Genomic DNA, 23,812 nt, shown 5'->3' on the forward strand with positions numbered 1-23,812 from the left:
GCCTGACCAGGGCTCGATCTCACGACCCTGAGATCATGACCTGAGCTGAAATGAAGAGTTGGAGGCTTAACCGGCTACGCCACCCAGGAACCGCTAAAAAAGGATTTTGAAGGTCTTTTTGGATATTTTAATATATAGTCCTCTAAAATTTTTTTATATTTTTAAAGATCAGGAAAATCAGTATCTAATAAACTCATTTGATAAAGCTTGGGCTCCATTGTTCTGGCAGCTTTCCTGACTAATGTGCATTGTAGGTGATAAGGCCTATTTTTGTTTTATTGTAAATGTGCTTGAGCCAAGGGCCCCTGGGGCCAATTCCGAGCCTGTTTTGGTTCTGACCATTATTTCTACTCTGTCACAGAAAGTGACAATATAGTATCATAGGTACAGATCTCTGTGTTAATATTCTAGAGCCCTGACACCATTTTTTTAAAGATTTTATTTATTTATTTTGGGGGGACGGGGCAGGAGAGGGACAAGTAGACCCTATGATAAGCGCCAAGCCTAACGAGGGGCTTGATGTGGGGCTGGATCTTACGACCCTGAGATCATGACCTGAGCCAAAATTAAGAGTTGTCTGCTTAACTGACTAAGCCACCCAGGTGCCCACTGACACCAATTTTTCATTATGAAGCTGGTTATTGGTCTGTAGTGTAATGGAGAAGATATAGTGTGAGGCTAATTAAATATAAAATACCATGAAGCCAAACTGCCAGCATTCAAATGTTGGTTCCACCACTTATTAGCTCTGTGACCTGCAAAATGGGGGTGATTGTATTACCTTTCTCATATGACACTTACGTGGATTATGTGAATATGTATACACAGGCATCCTAGAACAGTATCTGGCACAAAATCAGTTACTATATAACTGTGAACTTTTATTAGTATTGTTATTCAGCACAGAACCCCCACAGCAGGGACCCAGTGCACAGGGCTTATGTTAGGAGCTAAAGTCACGTGTCGGTCTGGTTATAGTACTAAGTACAGGTTGTTTGCTTTTGCAAAAGAAAATGGAAAATAAGAAAGGAAGAGCCAGTACTATTAGAATCTGTGTTTGGAACTATAGACACAAGAGAGTGACAAATCTTTTAACTCACAGACAGTTGCTCTAGTCTTGAGATCAGATGTGTTTCATTTATACTGCAGATGGGCAGAAAAAGCCCTGATTAATAAGCATGGGGCTTTGCTAAGAGTCAAATGCTTCTGCACTACATATACTGACTCACTTAACAAGAAATCACTTTTGGTGACTTGTATACCTAAAAGGTTTTATCTAGAAGTTGACACATAAACTGAGAAATTAGCGCAAGAATTAAAAATACAATAAATGAAGCATATACAGTGTCTATTCTACCCTGCGATAAGATTTGGTCTTCCCTGTTATATTTTGTAGTTTGATGCTATGTAATCTATCAGAATTTTATTAATCCCGCTTAGACAGGCAGCCATCTGGACTTTCTCTAAGCAAGACCAGACCAGTATACAACTAAGATGATTGATGGACTCTGGAATTGATTAGTTGTTCTGTGAGACAAATGAACTGTTTTGGCAGAAAATACCAGAGGTCACTGCTGTGGTCAGACGCAAAAGCCTGTAGAATTTTAAAGAGATGCTTTCATCATTGACTTATAAAGTTAAAAATTTGTAAACAACACTGGATTTTGAAAATATTTTAGAAATATCTTTTGATTGGCTGCTCTTTAGTTGTGATTATAAAGTGGCATAATATATATATAATAAACTACAGTGAAAGTGATTACGCTTTAATTTTGTATTTTTGGTAAAAATATGAACTGGAATGAAAACATAAAACATAAAACTTAAAAGCTTATCCCTTACACATAAATTGTACTTTAAAATTTTCCTGAAAGAGGTATAATTGGAGAAAAAGCTATAACATATATATATATGTTATATATATATGACATTGTTTTATTTTTAAGTGATTTGTAAAATCAGATGGTATAAAATTCCACTCAGTTATTTATTCAAAGCTTCATTCACATTGTTAGATAACAATCTGTTTGGACAAATCCATGTAAGACTCCAAAATTTTAAGAGTATATGTTATGCATATTTTATATTTTAAAATTTGAATATTTGGATTTTTTTGCTTTCAATTGGGGCTAAGTCATTCTGGGATACTCCTATCCCATTGATACCACTGTCCTCAGCACCAAAAAGATTATCCTGCTTCCCTACATCCCTTTGGCTGGTAGTAGTGAAATCCTTCCCTATTTCACTGTGTTGCCCGTGATCAACGTTGTGTTAACACTTTGGTGATAGGTGATAAATTGGATGACATATGTCTTGTTACATTCTGGTTGTTCTTTGAGGACTACACAAGTGTGTATAGGCAAGTGGGCAGCTCCCCCTTGAGAATCTGACTGCTCAGAATGAACTTGAGTTATGGATTTATTCAGCCTGTAAAACCTCAGCTGGCATAAATAATTGAGAAAGCAAAGGTTTTTCTGTGGTGCATACCTCAGGGACTCATGGCTCCCTTCCTCCTCTCTACATCCCTTTCTTATGAAAATGATCCCAGTTGCACTCCTAGATAATAACACACCAAGCAATTAAAAGCCATGGGTGGCTGGAGAGAGGAGAAAAGGTTTAGTTAATGAGCTTTTCCTCTTCCAGTGCCCAGGAGAGCCTTAGGAATGACAAGGCGATTAAAGCGAAGAGATAATTATAGATTATGTGAAAATGGGTCCCTTGGGACAAGCAGGTCTTGCCATAAACAGTAACTGTTGTAAGAGTCTCCTGGCTCTCATATTCACCCTTTTCTTATGTGCTTAGTGTCATGATGCCAACCAAGCATATAGGTAGAGCCACCTGTTTGTAGATCAACAGCCCTTTCCGAACAAGGGGTCATTCCTCAGCTAACACCATCATCTTCTCCTTTCTCCTTTTCTTCTTTCTTTTTTCTTCACCCTCTTCCTTTTCCTCACTTTGTTGTCTCTTTTCTGTCTGCCCTCTAATCTTATCCTTATCGTTATATAGTACCTGTGAAATGCTAGGCACTTAGACTCACAAAGTTTTTAGTGTATGTGTGTGTGTGCACGTATAAAGATACATAAGTTATGGGTATACTGTATCTATTATAATAAAAGGTGGTATATGTATTATACATAATATAAATAAATGTTTTCCTCTGTTAAAATGCTTTATAGACATATTTAAAGGAACATATTTTAAAAGTGTAGCAAAGATGCTAGAATTGTAAGTCATCTTCTTAACTCCCATTTAATTATTATCAGCTATTCTCTCAATACTGAAAGCAAGCAATTTTGGTTCATTTCACTGCCTTTCAATTTATGACAACTTTGCTGATTGCATTGTATATGGTAATAAATGTTTGGTGTTTGTTGAAGTTGGAATTCTGTGTGAAAAAGGCATTGTAACATTAATTACATGGTTTTATTTACAAATTTTACCCAATATACAATGTTATATATGTATTAGGTATTTTACCAGTATTCTATGTAAAGTATGTCATTCCTGGGTTTCTTATGTCACATTCGTCTACTCTCTCCCCCTCATTCCTTAATATATCAGAAATTCTGTTTCTTCATGTTCCAAAATAATCCAAATTCATCAAGTTTTCATTATCACCACTACCATGCCTTTGCCAATTCTGTCACTACTCTTAAACAATCATCATCTCTTGGCTAGGACACTACAGAATGGATTCCTTCTTCCTTTGCTGTCTCCTCCCTGGATTTATAACCCATATCATCGTATCACTCTCCTGCTTAAAGTCCTTTAATGGTTTCTCATGGCACTTCGGATAAAATCTAAAATTTCTTAACATGTCTTACACTGTCCCTTATCATCTTATCTAATGTCATTTCCCCCTCCTCCCCTTATTGACGCTGTTCCACCCACATTGGCTTATTTTTATTTCCTTAAAGGTCTAATTAATAGTTGTTAGATGAATTGATTGACAGTGTTGTATGAGGGTATATGAGAAATGACCCAGCATATAACATATATTGAAATCTTAAGGTAATAATACCAACTAACATTTATTGGCCACTAATTATATGCTAGTTACCATACTACGTATGCTATATATATTCTTTCACTTAGTCTTCAGAACGAAGGTACTCTTGGTATTAATATCCCTGTTTTTCAGATGAGGAATATCCCTATTTTATAGATGAGGAAACTGAGACTCAGCTGAGGTTACTTGCCCAGGGTCACGTGATTAGTACTTTGCTGTTGCCGTACTATGCTGCTATATATATATATATATTTATTGAATATATCTCTTAAATAGTTAGATATCTGAGCTAGTCCCATAACTGTGTTTTTTTAATTCTACAAGGGAGGTGAAATAGTAGCTAATGGACTCTAGGTGACTTGCTGTGAAACCTGTTTGAAATACTCTTTTGTTATGAAAATGCAATCTTTGTTGAAAGTAGTACAGGTAACATTTTTAGGAGTATGCAAGGATCTGTTCTTCCTGTGATTGATGAAAGATAACCATACTTAAACTCCATTCTTTTTTTTTTTAAGATTTTATTTTTTATTATTTATTTGACAGAGATAGAGACAGTCAGCGAGAGAGAGAACAGAAGCGGGGGAGTGGGAGAGGAAGAAGCAGGCTCCTAGCAGAGGAGCCTGATGTGGGGCTCGACCCCATAACGCCGGGACCACGCCCTGAGCCGAAGGCAGACGCTTAACCGCTGTGCCACCCAGGCGCCCCTAAACTCCATTCCTTTCTTCCATAAGGGCGTGTCCTCATATTTCATAAGAATTTCAGGGGCGCCTGGGTGGCTCAGTTGGTTAAGTGTCAGCCCTCGACTGAGGTTGTGATCCGGAGGTCCTGGGCTCCTTGCTCAGCTGGGAGCCTGCTTCTCCTTCTGCCTGCCACTCCCCCAGCTTGTGTTGTCTTTCTCTCTCTCTCTCTCTCTGACAAATAAATAGATAAAATCTTTTAAAAAAGAAAAGAATTTCAAAGAAAACCACTGATTTTTTTTTTCTCCTTTAGATATACAATCGTATTTTCTGTCAATTTCAGAAAAACTGGAGTAGAGAAAGAGACCTTTTGTCTTTTCCTAGGGATAATGTGGGATATCTTTGAAGGTGGTATCTTGGCCACAACTCTTGCTTATCCATAGAGAATGGATATGGTAATTTTATCACTCAATTCAGCAAAGAGAGAGAAAGATAACTGGCTAAGAAACAAGAGAAAGGAAGATAAAGTGAGAACATGTGGACGAGCTCTAACATCTGTTTAGGCTCTACTGTATTTGGTGATGATTGAATTCATTTGCACGTGTTTTACTTAAGGTAAGTATGGTTATAGAGGGAAAGATTGCTGACAGAATGCTGTATTAACAAGGAAATGTAGACAGGAAAGGAGAATTAGATTTGTAAATTGTACATAATCTTGTTGGAGGCAAGAAAAGAGACGTGGAAAGCTGTTGCTCCAGCTGTTTCTCCATTTTGGACACTAGGTGGTGACATTGTATAAAGACAGCTTGGTTGCTGGCAAGTAATAGAGTCAATCTTGGAGTGAGGACTAAGCACCGAAGCCCAAGAGTATCACTTAAGTTTTCTTTTTTGTCTTAGTCACTTAGCTTTGTGGCACATTTGTGGTGATTTTACTGAATTTCTTTTTGATACTTAATTTACATTGTATATTGCACCTGTAAGCATTTTATAAGTCCTCTATGTGCCTGATGTATTTAGTGGTGATAAACCAACAGATGATGAACTTGTATTGATGAAAAAAATGCCCCTGCCCTCCAAAACATTCATATACCCAAACAAAATAATTTATATAAGTGAGGCATAATAAACATTGAAAATATAAAATATATTAAATAAAAATGTAAATAAGTTTACTATATTTATTCTTTTTACTGGTTAAGGCCTAAGTATACACACACATTTGGGATTCAGGAAGAAAGACCCCATAGGTTGAGAAAGGTCCTCACCATCTGTGAATAACCCTTACGCGTTACTGGGTATGGGTAGCCTGCATCCCAGGGATTCTCCTTACCTTCATTTCTGTGCCCCACCAACAACTCTCCATTATTTTCAAGTTCAGAACAACTGGGGAGTAGTGCATTTTTTGTTATGATTCAAAATGATATGGTCCTTTCTCTCGCAGTTAGAGTTGCTGCCTCTTGAATTAGAGGGGCCTCTCTTACTGGATTGGATGAAAGTAGTAGGTCCCCATTATTCCCAACCCAAGTCAGAATTTTTAATACAGTTTCACAGAAACAGTGTTTTTTGTGATAGTTAAGTATAGCTAAAGTGGTATTATATACAGCCTTAATTTTAAAAGTCATACTTCTCCATTCTGGGGCTTTGGCCTCAGACCTCTCTGTTTTCTTTCAGAGTAAGTGATCTGAAAGAGCATTTTCTCCTCTGCAAAATGGACATTTTCATATTCCTTTTAAACCTGTTTCTTCCTGGAAGTCTACCTCATTTTCTCCAGCTGAACTCTGTACTCTTACAGGCCTTTTTAAAGATCCATCTTCACCTTATGTTAATCGTATATAGATTTTCTCATCCCGAGTGCACTCTACATGTATTGAACCTAAAGTTTCTTGTTTATCCTTGTGTCATCAACAGAATCTTGCCCAATGCCTTGCATGTAGTAGGTGCTCAATTAAATACATCACCTGCATAAGGAAAGCATAGATGGTTAATGCCAAAGTAGGGTGTTTTAAGTTAATTACCTCTGAGTGAAAATAGCTTTTTATAGGGTTTAAGGTATTTAAATTGCCTTTTAAGATAGAAGAACTCCTAAGGCCAATTGCTTTCATTCCTGATGAATGGAAGCTATGGCTCTGCAGGTTATAAAACATACTAGTATAATTTTTGGAACTCAAATTGCATCCTTTTATGCCTGTCCAGAAAATGTAGTCCACATATAGAACAGTTTCAATGCTAATATTCCAAATTACTGACCCTTTCGGGAATTAGTGATTTTTTTGAGACTCTTCATTGAAGCTCCCATACCCCCACATACACGCAACACACTCAGAAAAATGCACACACATTTACACGATTCTGTATACTATTTTAGAGAACTCATAAACCTCATTTAAGAACTTCAGCATTAGATTATAGAATAGACTAGCAGACTAGTCGAGATGCAGCTTGATATGATTGAGAAATGTACTATACACAGAATCAGTTGATCGGATTGAGCTCTTGTTCTTACCTTTGATAAATGTGATGCCATTTGGCAGGTCATATGATTTCTCTTTACCTGTTTCTTTGTGAAATTGTTGGATAAGAGTGAATGAGTTTAGTCCACCAATATACTTAGAATAGTGCTGGGTATAATATGCTTCCCTTTTTGTTCCTAGTCTTTGTTTCTAATATCTCATGAAGATTTCTGAATTTTGTGATGCTCTGTCTTTCCCTTAAGAAAAATGCTTTCTGTCTTTCCTTTAAGAAAATTACATTAGTGTATATGTGTATGTATGTATATATGTGTGTGTGTACACACACACACATATATGTATATATTTTAAACTTGGGTAGCAATCAACTTATTCTTTCATCCTGTATTACAGGTAGTAAGCTGTGTCCTGATCTTTTGAGACCTCTGTATAGACAACAGCAAATAACCTCATTATTGTAGTGCTACTGTTGAAAAATCTGAGTCAGGAAATCTGTGCCTGTCAGTGTGTAAAAGGAACTGGGGAGAGGAAGAGGGCTGAGAAAATGTACTTAAGGTGTTTCATCAGTGTATGGTGTAAGTTGTTAAAGCAGATGAAGCTTTTCCCAATTTTAGTTACTAAGAACTTTAGTCTTTAGAGATTGGATCTATTATGTCTAATGGAAAATCCATTATTACTCATGTAAAAGTCTTTATGAAAACAAATTCCATTGATGTTTGTCAGCAGTAAACAGGATGTGTTAAAAATATGTAACTTTTATGTATTATCTAGTATGACAAACACTTTTTATTTTTACTCTAATTAGGGAAGAAGACAAAAACATATTTGATTACTGCAGGGAAAACAACATTGACCATGTAACCGAAGTCATCAAATCGAAAAATGTGGATGTGAATATGAAAGATGAAGAGGTATGGAAAACATGCCTTGTTAATTATTTTCTTATACTTTGTTATTCTGCCCTAATGCTTTTTTTGAAATGGCCTATGAACTACAGCTCAAAGTATAGTGTGGTTGAGATTGTATCAGAATATCTATATGCGATGGTGTTATCCAGTTAAGATACTTTCTATGTATGTATCCATCCATTGATGTCGTGGAAGTTACTAGCTGAAACTTGCTGCAGTCAAATAACTTGTTTTTTCACAATAAAGGGAGAGACTGTTAACTTAATAAGTGAAATCTATAGGTAATATAAAAATATTTATATACAGTTTTAGTGTCTTCTCTCATACTTTAAACAGGTATATTGTCCTTTGCTCAGTAAATATATTTCTAGGAAACAGTGTGTCAGAATTTTGATAAAACCATTCTTTTTTTTTTCTTCCTTTTTCTTTCTTTTTTCTTTCTTTTCTTTTTTTAAGAGAGGAAGAGAGAGAGATGGGGTGAGGGTGGAAGGGGCGGAGGGGGAGACTCTCAAGCAGGCTCCACACCCAGCACGGAGCCTGATCTGGGGCTCGATCTCACAACCCTGAGATCATGACCTGAGCTGAAATCAAGAGTCAGCCTGACTGAGCCACCTAGGCGCCCTGGTAAATCCATTCATTTAAATGTGGGCCTGCTACGTAAAGGGATTCTATACTAAACTATTTTGTGAAATATATTACTTTTTAATTTATTTGTTTTGTGAATAAAACTGTTCACATATTGAGCTTAAACTGTCCCTGAATTACAGTTGTTAAAAATGGAGTAAAATTTACTAATTCAGTTTTACTCATTTTACTCATTCTTTGATGAGTGAAAGGTGATCAAAATGACTGAAAGGTGGTGATTGTTAGGAAGAAGACATACAGTGATCATAGATAAGGTGTGGAGTAGATAAATAATCAATAATAATCTTTATACAGGTTAGCCCTTAATATCTGATTTTTAGGCAGTGTCTTTCCTGTAATATATTGTCAATGTCATCTAGAAAGACTATAATTCTGTAGTATAGGGGGACCAGTAATAGTGTTTATTCTTCCCTAAGTAATGAAACAAACAGTTGGTGTTTTCTTTCCTTTCAGGATTAGATTTTTTTTTTTTTTTGTAAATCAGATGTTACTGTTTCCCTTGATTTTATTGTTGTTTTTTATTTTTGTACTTGGAGTTAAGATTTTTATAAAATTAATACATATAGGTAGTTCAACAAAAATCAGTACTATAAGTCTTCTAACAAAAAAGTATTCCCTTACCTGTACCCTTCTCACATGGACTCTAGCTTCCTTGAGGCAAAAACTTTCAATTCTTTTCGTTGTAACTTTTGTAATTTACCTGCATATTTCTAAATAACATATATGTATCTCTTGATTTTCCAACTTTAGCCATTATTGATTTTCTTTTCTGCTATATTAGGATTTAGCTCTTTTACTCATATCCCCTCTCCTCTTCCCACCCTCCTGACAGTTATATCACATTTAGTTTTATTTTCTGATTGAATCTCTACGGAATCAATGTTAAAATATTATTATTATTTTATAATTAATTATAGGTGTAATTATATTATTATTTCTATGTAAATTATGCTCATTGCTGAGCTTTAGGTTACTGTGTGTACTAGTCAGCTTTTGCTGTTAGCCACATTTCAGTGACTAATAACTACATTTCTTGCTTATATTTCAGAAGGGTTTTGGATCAGTCAGACTCTGCTGTGTTTGCTAGCCTTGTTTGGGCTCAGCTCATCTCAATTTCATGTGTCTTCTCATTCTCATTCTGAGATCCAATCTCAGTGGATAGACACTGTCTGGGGCAGAACTAAGGGCAGACAGAATCAGACCCCACAAATAACATTTAAAGCTTTTGCTTGGATGTAACACATGTCATTTTCTACTCACATTCCTTTGGCCAAAACAAGTCACGAGGCCAAACTCCAGGTCTGGATGGTAGGCAACCTCTTCTGATTATAGGGAAGCAATGCACAGGTGGGAAGGAAATGAATAATTATATAATTATGAATAATATAATCTGCATGCCATGGTACAACATTCTGTTTTTCTAAAGGCTAATAATTGCTTCTTTTTTTGTTTTTATGTTATATCGTCTATGTTTCTGTCATTACTTCTTTCCTCAAATTGCCCAACAGAGGTCTTCTCTGTGCAGTCACACACATCAGGTAATCAACCCCATACTGTTTTAGTGGTATCCCTTCTGGAGCTCTCCTTTCTTCTCTAATCTCAACTGGGTACTCTCTTGGCCTGTTGTATAGATGTCATCTTGGGATTATGCTTTACCACTTTCTTGGGGATTCCCTTCCCTTCTCTCCTGGAGTCTTCTGTTTTCTGGATCCCAGGCCTTTTATTGTTTACTTCCTTGTTTAGACGAAGTGTCTCCTCCAGTAGCTTCCTTTTTTATTTGTTCCCCAGTTTTGATGAAGCATTTCCTCTAGTAGCTTCCTGAGAAAGGTAACTGTTTTGAGATATTCCATGTTGAAAATGTTTCAGTTAGAGTTTTGGGCATATTCCATATGCTCAATAAATATTTGACCGACTAATGAATGATTAAATGAATAAGTAGAAGCAGTATATTATAGGGGCATCTGGGTGGTGAAGTTGGTTGAGTGTCTGACTTTTGGTTTCAGCTCACGTTGTGATTTTGGGGTCATGAGATTGAGCCCCACATCAGGCTCCATGCTTAGCACACAGTCTGCTTGAGATTCTCTCTCTCCCTTCTCCTCCCACTTGTGTGCTCGTTCTCTCTCTCTCTCTTGCTTGCTCTCCAATATAAATAAATAAATCTTTAAAAGAAAAAGAGAAGCAGGGGCACCTGGGTGGCACAGTCATTAAGCGTCTGCCTTCGGCTCAGGGCGTGATCCCAGCGTTCTGGGATCGAGCCCCACATCAGGCTTCTCCGCTGGGAGCCTGCTTCTTCCTTTCCCACTCCCCCTGCTGTGTTCCCTCTCTCGCTGGCTGTCTGTCTCTGTCAAATAAATAAATAAATAAAATCTTTAAAAAAAAAAAAGAAAAAGAGAAGAAGTATATTATAATTGTGGTGAGCTTGGCTACATGGGTTCAAATGTGAGCACTATCACTTCCTAGCTATATGACCTTTGTCAAGTTTATTCTGTGTCTCAGTTTCTTAATGTATAAAATGGAGATTATCATAGTACCTGTGTCAGCATTGTTTTGAGGATTAATCAGTTAATATATATAAAACACTTAAACAATACCTGATACATAACAAGCACTCAATAAATTTTAGCCATCTTGATTATTTTTAATGAATAATATGAATGAAAAGTGATAATATAATGAAGAAATGAATGAAGATCACTTACTTTAAGATTTCACTCATCTATTTATTTTAGAGAAAGAGAGAGAGTGCATGCACGTGTGGGGGAAGGGGTAGTTTGGGAGGGGGAGGGATAAGCAGACTCCCCACCAGGAACCCAGTGAGGGGCTCAATCCCATGATCCCAAGATCGTGACCCCAGCCAACAGAAACCAATTAGACACCCAACCGACTGAGACACCCAGGCGCCCCAACTCTTTTTTTTTAAAGGCTTAATTTTTTTAGAGAAGTTTTAGGTTTACAGTAAAATAGAGAGGAAGGTGCAGACTTCCCATATACCCCCTGCCCCCTGCATGTGTATAGCCAACCCCATTATTAACATCACTCGCCAGAATGGTACATTTTTTGCCAAGGGTGAACCTACATTGATACATCATAATCACCCAAAGTCCATAGTTTACCTTAAGGTTGACTCTTGGTGTGGGTTTGGACAAATGTATAATGACATCTATCCATCATTTTAATATCATACAGAATATTTTCACTGCCGTTAAAATCCTATGTGTTCTGCCTAATTATACTCCCTTCTCTGCTCCAACCATGGATCTTTTTATTATCTTTTTATTAGCATGGTATAATTTTCCCCAAACATTTCCTTTTACTCTATATGTGTCATTATATTTTAAGTGGGTTTCTTATAGACACATATAGTGGGGTTATATTTTTGATCCACTGAGACAGTCTGCCTTTTAACTGGTGTATTTAGACCATTGACATACAAAGTGATTATTGATATAGTTGGATTAGTATCTATCATTTTTGCTACTGTTTTCTATTTGTTACACTCGTTCTTTGTTCCTGTTTTTGTCTTCTCTTTTTCTACTTTTTTGTGGTTTTAATTCAGGATTTAATATGATTCCATTTTCTCTCCTTTCTGAGCTTATCCGTTAGGCCTCTTTTTTCTTTTTTTTTTTTTAACCTTTTTTGGTGGTTGCCCTGGAGTTCGCAATATACATTTACAACTAATCCAAGTCTATTGTCATGATAACATGATACCATTTCATGAATAGTGTATCTTATAATAATAAGGTAATAATAATAAAATAATCTTAATTTATTCCTCCAGTCCCTTGTATCATTGCTGTCACTCATTTCACTTACATATAAGCATACATAAAAGCATATATATATATGATACATGAGCATACATAATTGAGCATAACGTTGCTGTTACTTTGAACAAATTGTTATCTGTTAGACCAATCAAAAATAAGAAAAACAGGGGCGCCTGGGTGGCACAGCGGTTAAGCATCTGCCTTCGGCTCGGGGCATGATCCCGGCGTTATGGGATCAAGCCCCACGTCAGGCTCCTCCACTGTGAGCCTGCTTCTTCCTCTCCCACTCCCCCTGCTTGTGTTCCCTCCTCTCGCTGGCTGTCTCTATCTCTGTCGAATAAATAAATAAAATCTTTTTAAAAAAAATAAAAACAAAAGTTTTTATTTTGCTCCCACTTATTCCTTCTTCTCTGTTCTTCTTTTCTTTATGTAAATCCAAGTTTCTGACCTGTATTATAGTTTCTGACCTGTATTATTTTGCTTCTTTCTAAAGAACTTCTTTTTTTTTAAAGATTTTATTTATTTACTTGACAGAGAGAGAGACAGCCAGTGAGAGAGGGAACACAAGCAGGGGGAGTGGGAGAGGCTCCGCTGGGAGCCTGATGTGGGGCTCGATCCCAGCACCCTGGGACCACACCCTGAACCGAAGGCAGATGCTTAATGACTTAGCCACCCAGGCACCCCACTAAAGAACTTCTTTTAACATTTTTTGCAAGGTCTACTGGCAACAAATGCCCTCAATTTTTGTTTGTCTGAGAAAGTCTTTATTTCTCCTTCGTTTTTGAAGGAGAATTTCTCAGGATACATAATTCTGGGTTGGTGGAGTTTTTTCAAAGCTACTCTTTTCCTCACAAGGTTTCTTTCTTTCTTTCTTTTCTTTTTTTTTTTTTTAAGATTTTATTTATTTAGAGTGCAAGTGTGGGAGAGGGGTAGAGGGAGAGAGAGAGAATGTCAAGCAGACTCCACACTGAGCACTCGGAGCCCAGTGAAGGGCTTGATCCTGCCACGCTGAGATTGTGACCTGAGCTGAAAGCAAGAGTCGGATGCTTAACTGACTGAGCCACCCAGGTGCCCCTCTTGCACAGTTTCTGAGGGGAAGTTAGATGTAATTCTTATCTTTGTTCCTCTAAAATAAGGTGTTTTTTTTTTTTTCTAGCGTCTTTCAAGATTTTTCTTTGTCTTTGATTTTCTTTAATTTGAAAACAGTATGCTGAGGTGTAGTTTTTCGGTTTTTGGGTGGTCTTTTTTTTGTTTTTGGTTTTAGGTTTTTTGGGGTTTTTTTTTGGCATTTATCTTGTTTGGTGTTCTCTGAGCTTCCTGGATATGTGGCTTGGTGTTTAGCATTAATTTGGGGAAATCCAGTCATTATTTCATATATTTCTTCTGTACCTTCTTCTGTTTCTTCTGCTTTTGGTGTCCCCATTATGCATATGTCACACCTTTTGTTTTCCCACAGTTCTTGGATATTCTATCCTGGTTTTTTTCAGTCTTTATTCTCTTTGATTTTCAGTTTTCATGGATTCTATTAGGTATGTCCTCTAGCTCAAAGATTCTTTCCTTAGTCTTATCCAGGCCACTAATAAGCCCATCAAAGGCGTTACTTATTTCTATTACAGTTTTTTTTTAATCTGGTATTTCTTTTTGGTTCTTCCTTAGAATTTCTATGTCTTTGCTTACATTGTCCATCTGTTCTTGCACACTGTCGATTTTATCTGTTAGAGCCTTTAACATATTAATTATAGTTGTTATGAATTCTTGGCTTGATGTTTCCAATATCCTTGCCATATTTGGGTCTGATAATTGCTCTATCTCTTCAGATTGTTTTTTACCCTTTGGTATACCTTGTAATTTTTACTAATAGCTACACATCATCTACTGGGTAAAAGGAACTGTTATAAGTAGTCCTTTAGTGATGTGGTGAGGTGTGGAAGAGGGGAAGGACTCTATAGTCCTATGATTAGGTCTCCATCTTTAGTGAGTCTGTGTCTCTGGTCTGTGAATTTCACAAGTGGTTCTGTCTTTTTTCCTCCCTGCTTAAGTGGAACAGAATGGCTAGAGTGGGCTGGAGTTGGGTATTTCCCTTACCCCAGGTCAGTTGGCTCTGGTGATACCTAGCAGGTTAGGCACTGGTTAACTAGTTTTCCCCAAAGGCAGGCCTTGTTGAGAACAGAATGCTCTGATATATTTCAAAAGGACTCATTTCCCACTCCAGAATCAAGAGGGGATTTTTCTCTGATAGTTACTTTGGGAACCTGGCCAAACTCACGGAGGTAAATCTCACAACGTTGTGTAGCCTCCCCACCATAAGTAGATGCCCCTGGAGTTTTTAACTCTCAGAGTTGACCCTTCAGCAAGTCAGTTTTGTCAGTCGTAGTCAGGTTTTTCTGCCTGGCAGTTCCTGGAGTGGTTTTCACTTATGAAGTTCTGCTTTAGAAAGTTGAGTTCACCTGTCTCTCTAGTCTTGGGGTCAGTGGTTTGCCCTGTGTCCTCCCCTCTCTCTCTCTCTTTTGTTTTCAAAGATTTTTTTATTTATTTGAGAGAGAGAATACACGAGCAAGAGAGTGAGCATGAGTGGGGGGAGGGGCAGAGGGAGAAGCAGGCTTCTCTCCCCGTCTGAGGAAGGAGCTTGATGTGGGACTGGAACCCAGGACCCTGGGATCATGACCTGAGCCAAAGGCAGACACTTAACTGACAGCCACCCAGGTGTCCCTGTGTCCTCCCCTCTCTTATGGATCCAACAAGAATAATTGATTTTTCAACCTGTTCAGCATTCTGCTTGTTGTTAGTATGGAGTGGCACCTGCCAAGCTCCTTATATATAGAATTGGAAACTGGAAGTCCACTTAACTTTTCAGGGTCACTTTCTCCCTTGAACGTATTGTGTGCGTACTAGACATTCCCTATTAGAATTTTCTGTCTTTCAAATAATAATACCTTATATGGTGTGTGTTTTAATTTACAGGGTACTTTCACCTATTATATTCCCAACAACCCCATAAGGTAGATGCTATCCTCATTTTACAGACAGGAACTAATTCAGAGACGTACACATCACTTACCGAAATACATATAACTGCTAGGTGGAAATGCAGGTCTGAGAGAGTGTTCTTTTTGCCACCGGATTTAAGAAGGATATGCAGTTTCCAGTTGGCCCTGCTAATGTTATGCTCTGATTTGCAACAGTTTTTTTTTTTTTTTAAAGCAGTACTAAAGGGGTGCCTGGGTGGCTCAGTCGTTAAGCATCTGCCTTCGGCTCAGGGTATGATCCCAGCATTCTGGGATCGAGCCCCACGTCAGGCTCTTCTACTGTGAGCCTGCTTCTTCCTCTCCCACTCCCCCTGCTTGTGTTCCCTCTTTCACTGGCTGTCTCTATCTCTGTTGAATAAATAAATAAAATCTTAAAAAAAAAAAAAAGCAGTACTAAAAGGCAAATCTACCACACGACCTTTGCAAAGATCATTGGACAGCAGTGATAGGAGTAAAAAGCGTCTAGAACACAAATAGCTTACAGTACACAATTTTTTTTTTTTTGCCAAGTTAAAAGAAACTTGTAAAATGTGGTGCTCTGTCATTCAGTTACTTTGATGTAGTATGGCTTCCCACGTCTAACAATTTGTTACCCATGCAGCTACCTTTACCCCCAGCCTGCCAGAATATTGTGTTTCCAGGAACAGATGAAGTGCTTACACATTCATAGACTGAGACGCCAAGAATTCAGTTGGGCTCTCTCATTGCTCCAAGCAGATTTCTGCCTTCTCAGCCATGACATCTCAGGCTGGGCCTTGAATACTGATGGCAAGCCTTTTATTATTAATCAGGGATTTGTATGAATTAATTTAAAAACATGAGGGAAATGAGAGCTTAAAATTAGAATCAAACTTAACATCCTAAATAAAATAAATGGTATTGCTTCATGACTTTTAAAGCCCTAGCAAATAAAACAACGACTTGGTAAGCCTTGATGATGGACTAAAAGTTTGAAATGTCAGAATTAAATTGCTAGCTAAATACTTTTAACCCCTTTATAAAAAAAGGCATTTCCCTACTATAATTAGTTGGGTGACAATTACAGTTTTGAAAGGACATCCAGCTCTTTGTGTCTCTCTATCTGATATTTGAGCTTGAGAGATTTCATTACTGATTGCCTAGGATTCTTTAAGATGGTATATGATTTTATTTAAAATGTTCATCCAGCAAGTTCAACCCAATTTCAGTCTTGCCCTTAGATGACTAAAAATTACATTTATTGCACTTAAAATTTGCTGTAAGCACATAAAGAAATTTAATTACAGTCATAAAATAAGTCATAGTCATAGAAATTTAATTTATAGTCATAAATGATATGCTTGCATTTCCACATATTGAAATAAACACAATCATATCTTGCTGGAAATGTATATATTTGGATCTATAACTATCATGACACATGCGCATATATATAAAATGCTTTTAAATAATTCATATTTCATAATGAAGTTATTTTATTATGAATAAGTATAGTTCCTGGTATATATCTTTTATTTATTCAAGTTGTAATTACTACTAATATAGTAAGGCACGTATTTCTAATTGGAGAAAATTACATGGTGTTTCCAGCTGATATCGTAATTAAAACATTTTTTTTCACATAACAGATTAGTTTTATAAAAAAAAAGTTGTGTAGTTATACTTACTATACTTACTGTTACCATTCTCCATATATTTGTTGATTCTTTCAAATGCCTTGAAGTAAGTTACCTTTCTCTTCATCCCTTTCCCTTCTTGCCTTGCTTTAAATTTGTGGCTCATGTCAGAATACAGTTTACATGTTTTTGCCTTGAGAAACTGCTGCAAAATTTGGTGAAACTGATAGTGTTAACCTAACAAAAGGTTTAAGAAGCAGAGTCAGTATATTGAGGCTAAATTTTGCTTTTATTTAAGATTTGAGAAAGGAAAAAAATGTATGTCCTTAAGTAACTTTCTACGTTTGAGTATATATTATTTTGATTGTGTATTTGATTAAAATAGTAATTTGAAGGAACTTGTTCATTCACACTAATAATTGAGAAATGCATTCTTAAACTGTCACATTATTGTCATATGCATTAAGGCAAGCAGCACCATTTCAAAATCAAGCCTAACTTTATATCAGAAGCTCATATTTAGTGCAAAATCAGAAAATAGCAAAAGTAGGTTAAATCTTATGAGCTTTGACAACTTTTTATTTTTGATTGTGGTGAAATATACATAATATTTACCATTTTAGCCAGGTTGAAGTGTGTGGTTCTGTGGCATTAAATACATTCACAGTGTTGTGCAACTATCACCACCATCCATCTGTAGAATGTTTTCATCTTCCCCAAACAAAAGTCTGTACTCATTAAACACTAACTCCCCATTCCGTCCCTGAATCTTCACTCCCCCCGCAACCACCATTCTGCTTTCTGTGTCCATGAATGTAACTACTTTAGGTACCTCCTCTGCATGGAATCACAAGTATTTGTCCTTTCCGACTGGCTTATTCCACTTAGCATAATGTTTTCAGGTTCATCTGTATTACTGCATGTGTCAGAATTTCCTTCCTTTTTAAAACTAAATAATATTGCATTGTATGTATAGGCCATATTTCATTTGTCTTTGGGCACTTGAGTTGCTTTCATATTTTGGCTATTATGAATAATGTTGCTATGAATATGGGTGTACAAATTTTTCTTTGACTTTTTCCAACACTTTACTATGAAAAACTTTAAGCATAGAGCAAAGTTGAAAGAATTTTACAGTGAACATCTGTATCCCTACCCCCTAGATTGTACCATTTAATATTTTATTCTGCTTGCTTTATCAATATCTATCCATCTTTCTGTCCGTCAATCAATCTTCTTTTTGATGCATTTCAGAGTATTTTGTAGACAACACATTTCCTTCTGCATGCTTCAGCATCATATCACTTACTAGAATTCAGTATTTGTTCAGTTTTTCTTTTGAGCTGGCATTTACATAAAGTGAAATGCACAAATCTTAACTGCATATTCAATTAATATACCTACGTAAGTGAAACTCCTGTCAAGACAGAGAACATTACTATCACCCCAGAAAGTCCCACCATGCCCCTTCCCAGCTGGTTCATTCTTCTATAATAACATTTTTTATTATATTATGTAAGTCACCATACAGTACATCCCTGGTTTTTTTTTTTTTTTTTTTTCACAGTTTAAAACATTTAATAAGACTGAAACCCACAACAAAGCTGTTCTCTGGTGTATGGTTACCAGAGAGGTTCACTAGGTCAGAGTGAAAGCAAGGAAGATTGGTCTTTTTTAATTTTATTTTATTATATTGTGTTAATCACCATACAGTACATCCCCAGATTCCGATGTAAAGTTTGATGCTTCATTAGTTGCGTATAATGGTTCATTCTTCTAATTCCACAAAGGTAACCATTGTTCTTATAATTTTTCTACCATAGATTCATAGATTGGTTTTGTATGTTCTAGAACTTTATGTAAATGGAATCATAATATGTACTTTCTGTGTAAGTTTTCTTCCATTTAGCATTATATTTTGGGATTCATTAACTTTGTTCTTTAAATCAGTTCTTTCTATTTTTATATTGCTGAGTAATATTCCATCATATAAATATATCATTATTTGTCCATTGCCTTGTGATGGACACCTGGGCTATTTTCATGGCAATTTATCATTACTTATTTTATACAGGATAAAATAATAACTCCCTTGTTTGTTTCTTCATTCATAAGTCACTAACATTATGGCTTAGTAACTCCTTGTGAAGAGATTTTTTTAAGTAGTAAATTTAAAAGGCTTCTTAATTCCCTGAAAACTCAGCAACACCATTTCTCTTTACCTTAGATCTTAGCCAATGAAAGCGATCAAGTAGTTGCTGATTTAAATATGTATCACCATATTGGTACGTGGTGTTCTCTTTAATGCTGGTAAATAAAGTGTCCTACAGGGAGCCACTGCCTTCCATGCTAGGTTCATCAAGCTTGACACCTTAAACTGTCTCCCCGGTTCTAATCCTGTCTTTAAATTTTTGAAACAGCATTGTCGGTTCGCTATTGAGAGGAAGGTGTAAGTACGAGGCATTGTGTAGTTTCTGGTGCTGATGGCGAAGGAGTTGTCACTATAACCAGCTGCTACAGCAGCAGCAGGAAAAGGTACAAGATAAGGATAGGTAGAGGAGACAGACATGGAAGGTTATCGGTAGCTGAAGTCAGTCTCCACTACAATTGTCAATTTAAACCCAATTTTTTTGCAGAGAGAAATTCACATCAGTCTGTTTGCAGTATTTCTTTTGCACAGAATGGCAAGATGACAACTCTCACAAATTTAAGTATACGAACTTTGCTCTGTTTTTGTCTACTGTACTTATGGTGTATGTTTTGTTTGTGTTCTCAAAATGCCATAAGGCCATCAAGACTCATTTTATAATGCATTCTCTTTTAATTTGTGGTATTAGGAGAAAAATCTAGTTTTAAAAAATTCTACAGGTATAAGGGCAAGTAACTAAGGATAGCAACGAACCATTTAAAATATTAAGACCCACTCTGTATTTTCCAGAAGGTATGAAAGTAATACCACTTAATAGGTTAGCTGCCACCCTGCACTTTCAAAGCACTTAGGAGTCATTCATCTGTCTGAGGTAGGACAGTATTTGCACTCTTGGTTAACAGATGAGAACTCTTTTTTACCCCCTGTGTTTTACAGTATTTGAATTCCAGAATTTATCCAGAGCTCTCCAAATAGTGCTTCTTAGTCTTCTTGTGGCCAAAGATTCCTTTTAATAATAGCTTTCCCCCCCTAATCTCCTAAATCCTTGTAGGGTATTTTTTCAGGAGAGTTGTTAAAACTAGAAACAAAGAATTGTCAGCTTTTATGATGCAGTAAAAATACATTTAACTTGAAAATTGGTAGAAGATTATATCAGTCACAGAAAATAAAGCAGTTACATAAAAAAATAGGTAAAGTACTTTATGAATTTGGATAATCTTTAAGAAACTATAGCTTAATGTGTACCTAATTCACAGTTCTTCTTGTAGAGGAGAGATTATGAAATCCTGTATCTGAAATAATTTAATAATAATTGTATTGGTCAAGATATGTTTGTGGTTAACAAAGAGAAAAGAAAGAAACCACAGATGTTTACTTCCTGATTTTGTCCTGAGTGGTTATGAGGAGAGCATCTCTGCAAATTACTGGTTATGTAATTACTTGAATTAATAATCTTAAATTAGAGCATGTTTACAGGAACTTTATAATTTGAAGTAAAGAGTTATCACGTTCAGACACCTGGTTGTGCTAGTCTTTCTTCATTTAAGTATAGAACATTTGAAAGCAAAATTCCAAAGCCTGATTTATTTTATCTTTGTTTATTTACAAGTATGTGTAATCTTGCTCTTGTTTTGAGCTTCTTTATACCGTGTAAAAATATTAATCATTAGGTGGTCTTAATGTAGATATCTTCAGCCTTCTACAGAAAGTCATTGTCAGAGAATTCATTCTAATTCAAGGTTAATTAGTGTACCATTAAAATAATGTGTTACAAAAATTAATTATAGCACAGGTCAAAAAAACGTATTAAAAAGCATAGTGTAAATGTCTGAGAGCACATCATCCTCCCTAAAACATTGCTAGACTAGTGCTACCGTTCTGGAAAATACATCTAAAGTGGAAATCACTACTGAGGTCCAGTCATAGGTCTTTCCCCTAAAGTAAATTTTTGGCACCACATATGGGAAATTTAAAATATAACTCCCATTAACAGTAAAATATGTTGCTTGTCTGCTTTCCCGTTGCAACAGCTAAGGATTTATATTTTAACATTAGTTGATATAACCCTGTTGGGTTAAACCTAAAGAGAAATCAGGAACCTGGTTGAGAAGTAGAAATTATCTGTTCATTTTGAGGTAAAACTACTAGATATGTTAATATTATGTTTTCTTACTTAACTATTAGGTACTTTGGTAGGTGCCCCATGTAAGTGTATCACACATCATTTTAACTGTGCAGTAATTCTTGTTAATAGTTTAACTAAATAGCCATAGAATACATACTTAAAATTAGAATGAAAGAAGATAGAGACTTTGAAATCCTGGTTCTTTTAATGTAAAATCTGTGAAACAGTTAAATAGAACTATAGAATATTTTATACATTGCTATTTTTCGCAAGAGTCTTATTACAGTATCTGATTGACCATATGAAGGGTTTTGGAATTTGTGCCTTAGTAGCAGCAGGTCAGTACACATTAGAGCTACAGAAATTTTTTTAAAAAAAGATTTTATTTATTTATTTGCCAGAGAGATAGCCAGCGAGAAAGGGAACACAAGCAGGGGGGTGGGAGAGGAAGAAGCAGGCTTCCAGCAGAGGAGCCTGACGTGGGGCTCGATCCCAGAACGCCAGGATCACGCCCTGAGCCGAAGGCAGATGCTTAACAACTGAGCCACCCAGGCGCTCCAGAGCTAAAGAAATTTTAACATGGGAAACTCTTTTCTGTACTCAACAATACATTTATTACTTGTCTTTTAGAACTGTCTCCATTAAAAGATAGTCTTAGTGGGTTCTGAAAAAATAGTTTTGCCACTATAACAAATTGTGAAGAATTTGCCCACATTTTAAAATTTTCTGCTTTCCTTCCTCTTTGGATTTTGTATAAGCCTGTAGGAAAACATACTCACAAGTAAATAAATTGAGCAAATGGAAGAAAAATAGAAGAATAATTTGTAGGGAAGAAGTTGTCATTGTTTTTTTTCCTTGTTGTTTTCTTCAAGAGTAAATCCTGGTTTAATTAGTCAAACTACTAGGTGCATGAAGAGAGTCTGAAAGATAAAGAGTATAGAGTGGGTTTAGAAAAGCTTTCTCGAGGGGCGCCTGGGTGGCACAGCGGTTGGGCGTCTGCCTTCGGCTCAGGGCGTGATCCTGGCGTTGTGGGATCGGGCCCCACATCAGGCTCCTGCGCTATGAGCCTGTTTCTTCCTCTCCCACTCCCCCTGCTTGTGTTCCCTCTCTCGCTGGCTGTCTCTATCTCTGTCGAATAAAAAAAAAAAAAAAAAAAACTTAAAAAAAATAAAAATAAAAAAATAAAAAAAAAAATTTAAAGAAAAGCTTTCTCGAAAAGTGCTTTTTACTTTAAAACCATCTTTGTTGCTTATATCTTCTTAAATCTTTTCTAAAATGACATAAAGTAGGGATTTCAACTTAGTGTAGAAAAACATTCAATTCTGTAAAAATGACAGCATCACTTCTACCCTCAAAAAGTAGGGTTAAACTATATATCACTCATTTCTTCAGAAAAGCCCTCTACTTCTGGGTTTTTTTTTAAATTCTTTGGACCAAGTGGGCTTCTTTGATTAACTAAATCAAGATTTTCTGAAAATGGAGAATAGAATTAACATGTTGATAGTAACTGTGAGTCTTTGGTAGACAGTGGTTAAATGTTTTGTATTTAGTACTTTGTCTCCTTACTGTTAGTCATCTATTCTGTTTTGCAAGTGCCAACATTTGAAGATAGACACTAGCAGACTGTATTAGTGGGTTTTTTTTTTTAGATATTTCATAATGTAAATTTGGGATATTAATGGGCAATGCTTAGTTTCAAACTGACCAAATTTTCTTACATTGTAAGAACTATATGAGTTAATTTAGATATACTGATTGTGACTTCTACCTAAGTTTAAGTACTCGTATTTTGTCTGTAAGATTTCTTTCACCAGAAGAAGTGAACATAATAATTTAAGAAAACTATATTTTACATTTATAAAGTACGTTAAAATTAACAGCGCATCATCTTATAGTTCATTCATTCAACAAATACTATTGTTGTTACTGCTGTTAGTATTATCCTTTTCTTCACTGTGTAGATGAGGAAATGGATCAGGGTGAAGTAAGTCATTGGGCTAGTGCGTAATGTATTCCAGAAGTAGAACTCAGAATTTCCAGTTGATTTAGAAAAGTCTACTGCCTTTCCCATAGAGCATTTTATATCAACTATTCTTAGAATAATTAACCTACAGTTTTACATATTACTTTGTCTTTCTTAAAACATTTTATCTTTTAGTACATACCTATTAGTAAATTACTTGAAAGGCTTAAAAGCTACAATCAAAAGATACATGGTGGCAGAATGAATAAAAAAGAAGACCCATCTATATTCTGCCTTCAGGAGACTCACCTCAGATCTAAAGACGCATACAGACTGAAAGTGAAGAGATAGAAAAACATTTACCATGCAAATGGAGGCAAGAAACAACCTGGGGTAGCAATACTTATATCAGACAAAATAGACTTTAAAAGAAACACTGTATGGGCACCTGGGTGGCTCAGATGGTTGAGCGTCTGCCTT

At 36.1% G+C, this 23,812-nt stretch overlaps 1 protein-coding gene across 2 annotated transcripts in view; it reads left to right on the plus strand.

Annotated features, from left to right (window-relative positions):
* The window catches only part of ACBD6 (acyl-CoA binding domain containing 6), a 197,396-nt gene that overhangs the window by 74,688 nt on the left and 98,896 nt on the right, over positions 1-23,812 (plus strand). For both annotated transcript variants that reach the window (XM_002920795.4, XM_034666849.1), the window contains exon 5: positions 7,960-8,065. In XM_002920795.4, coding sequence (XP_002920841.1) covers positions 7,960-8,065 — 106 coding nt within the window. The remainder of the gene's footprint in view (positions 1-7,959; positions 8,066-23,812) is intronic.

The sequence above is a fragment of the Ailuropoda melanoleuca genome, chromosome 8, assembly GCF_002007445.2.
Source record: "Ailuropoda melanoleuca isolate Jingjing chromosome 8, ASM200744v2, whole genome shotgun sequence".
NCBI lineage: Eukaryota > Metazoa > Chordata > Mammalia > Carnivora > Ursidae > Ailuropoda > Ailuropoda melanoleuca.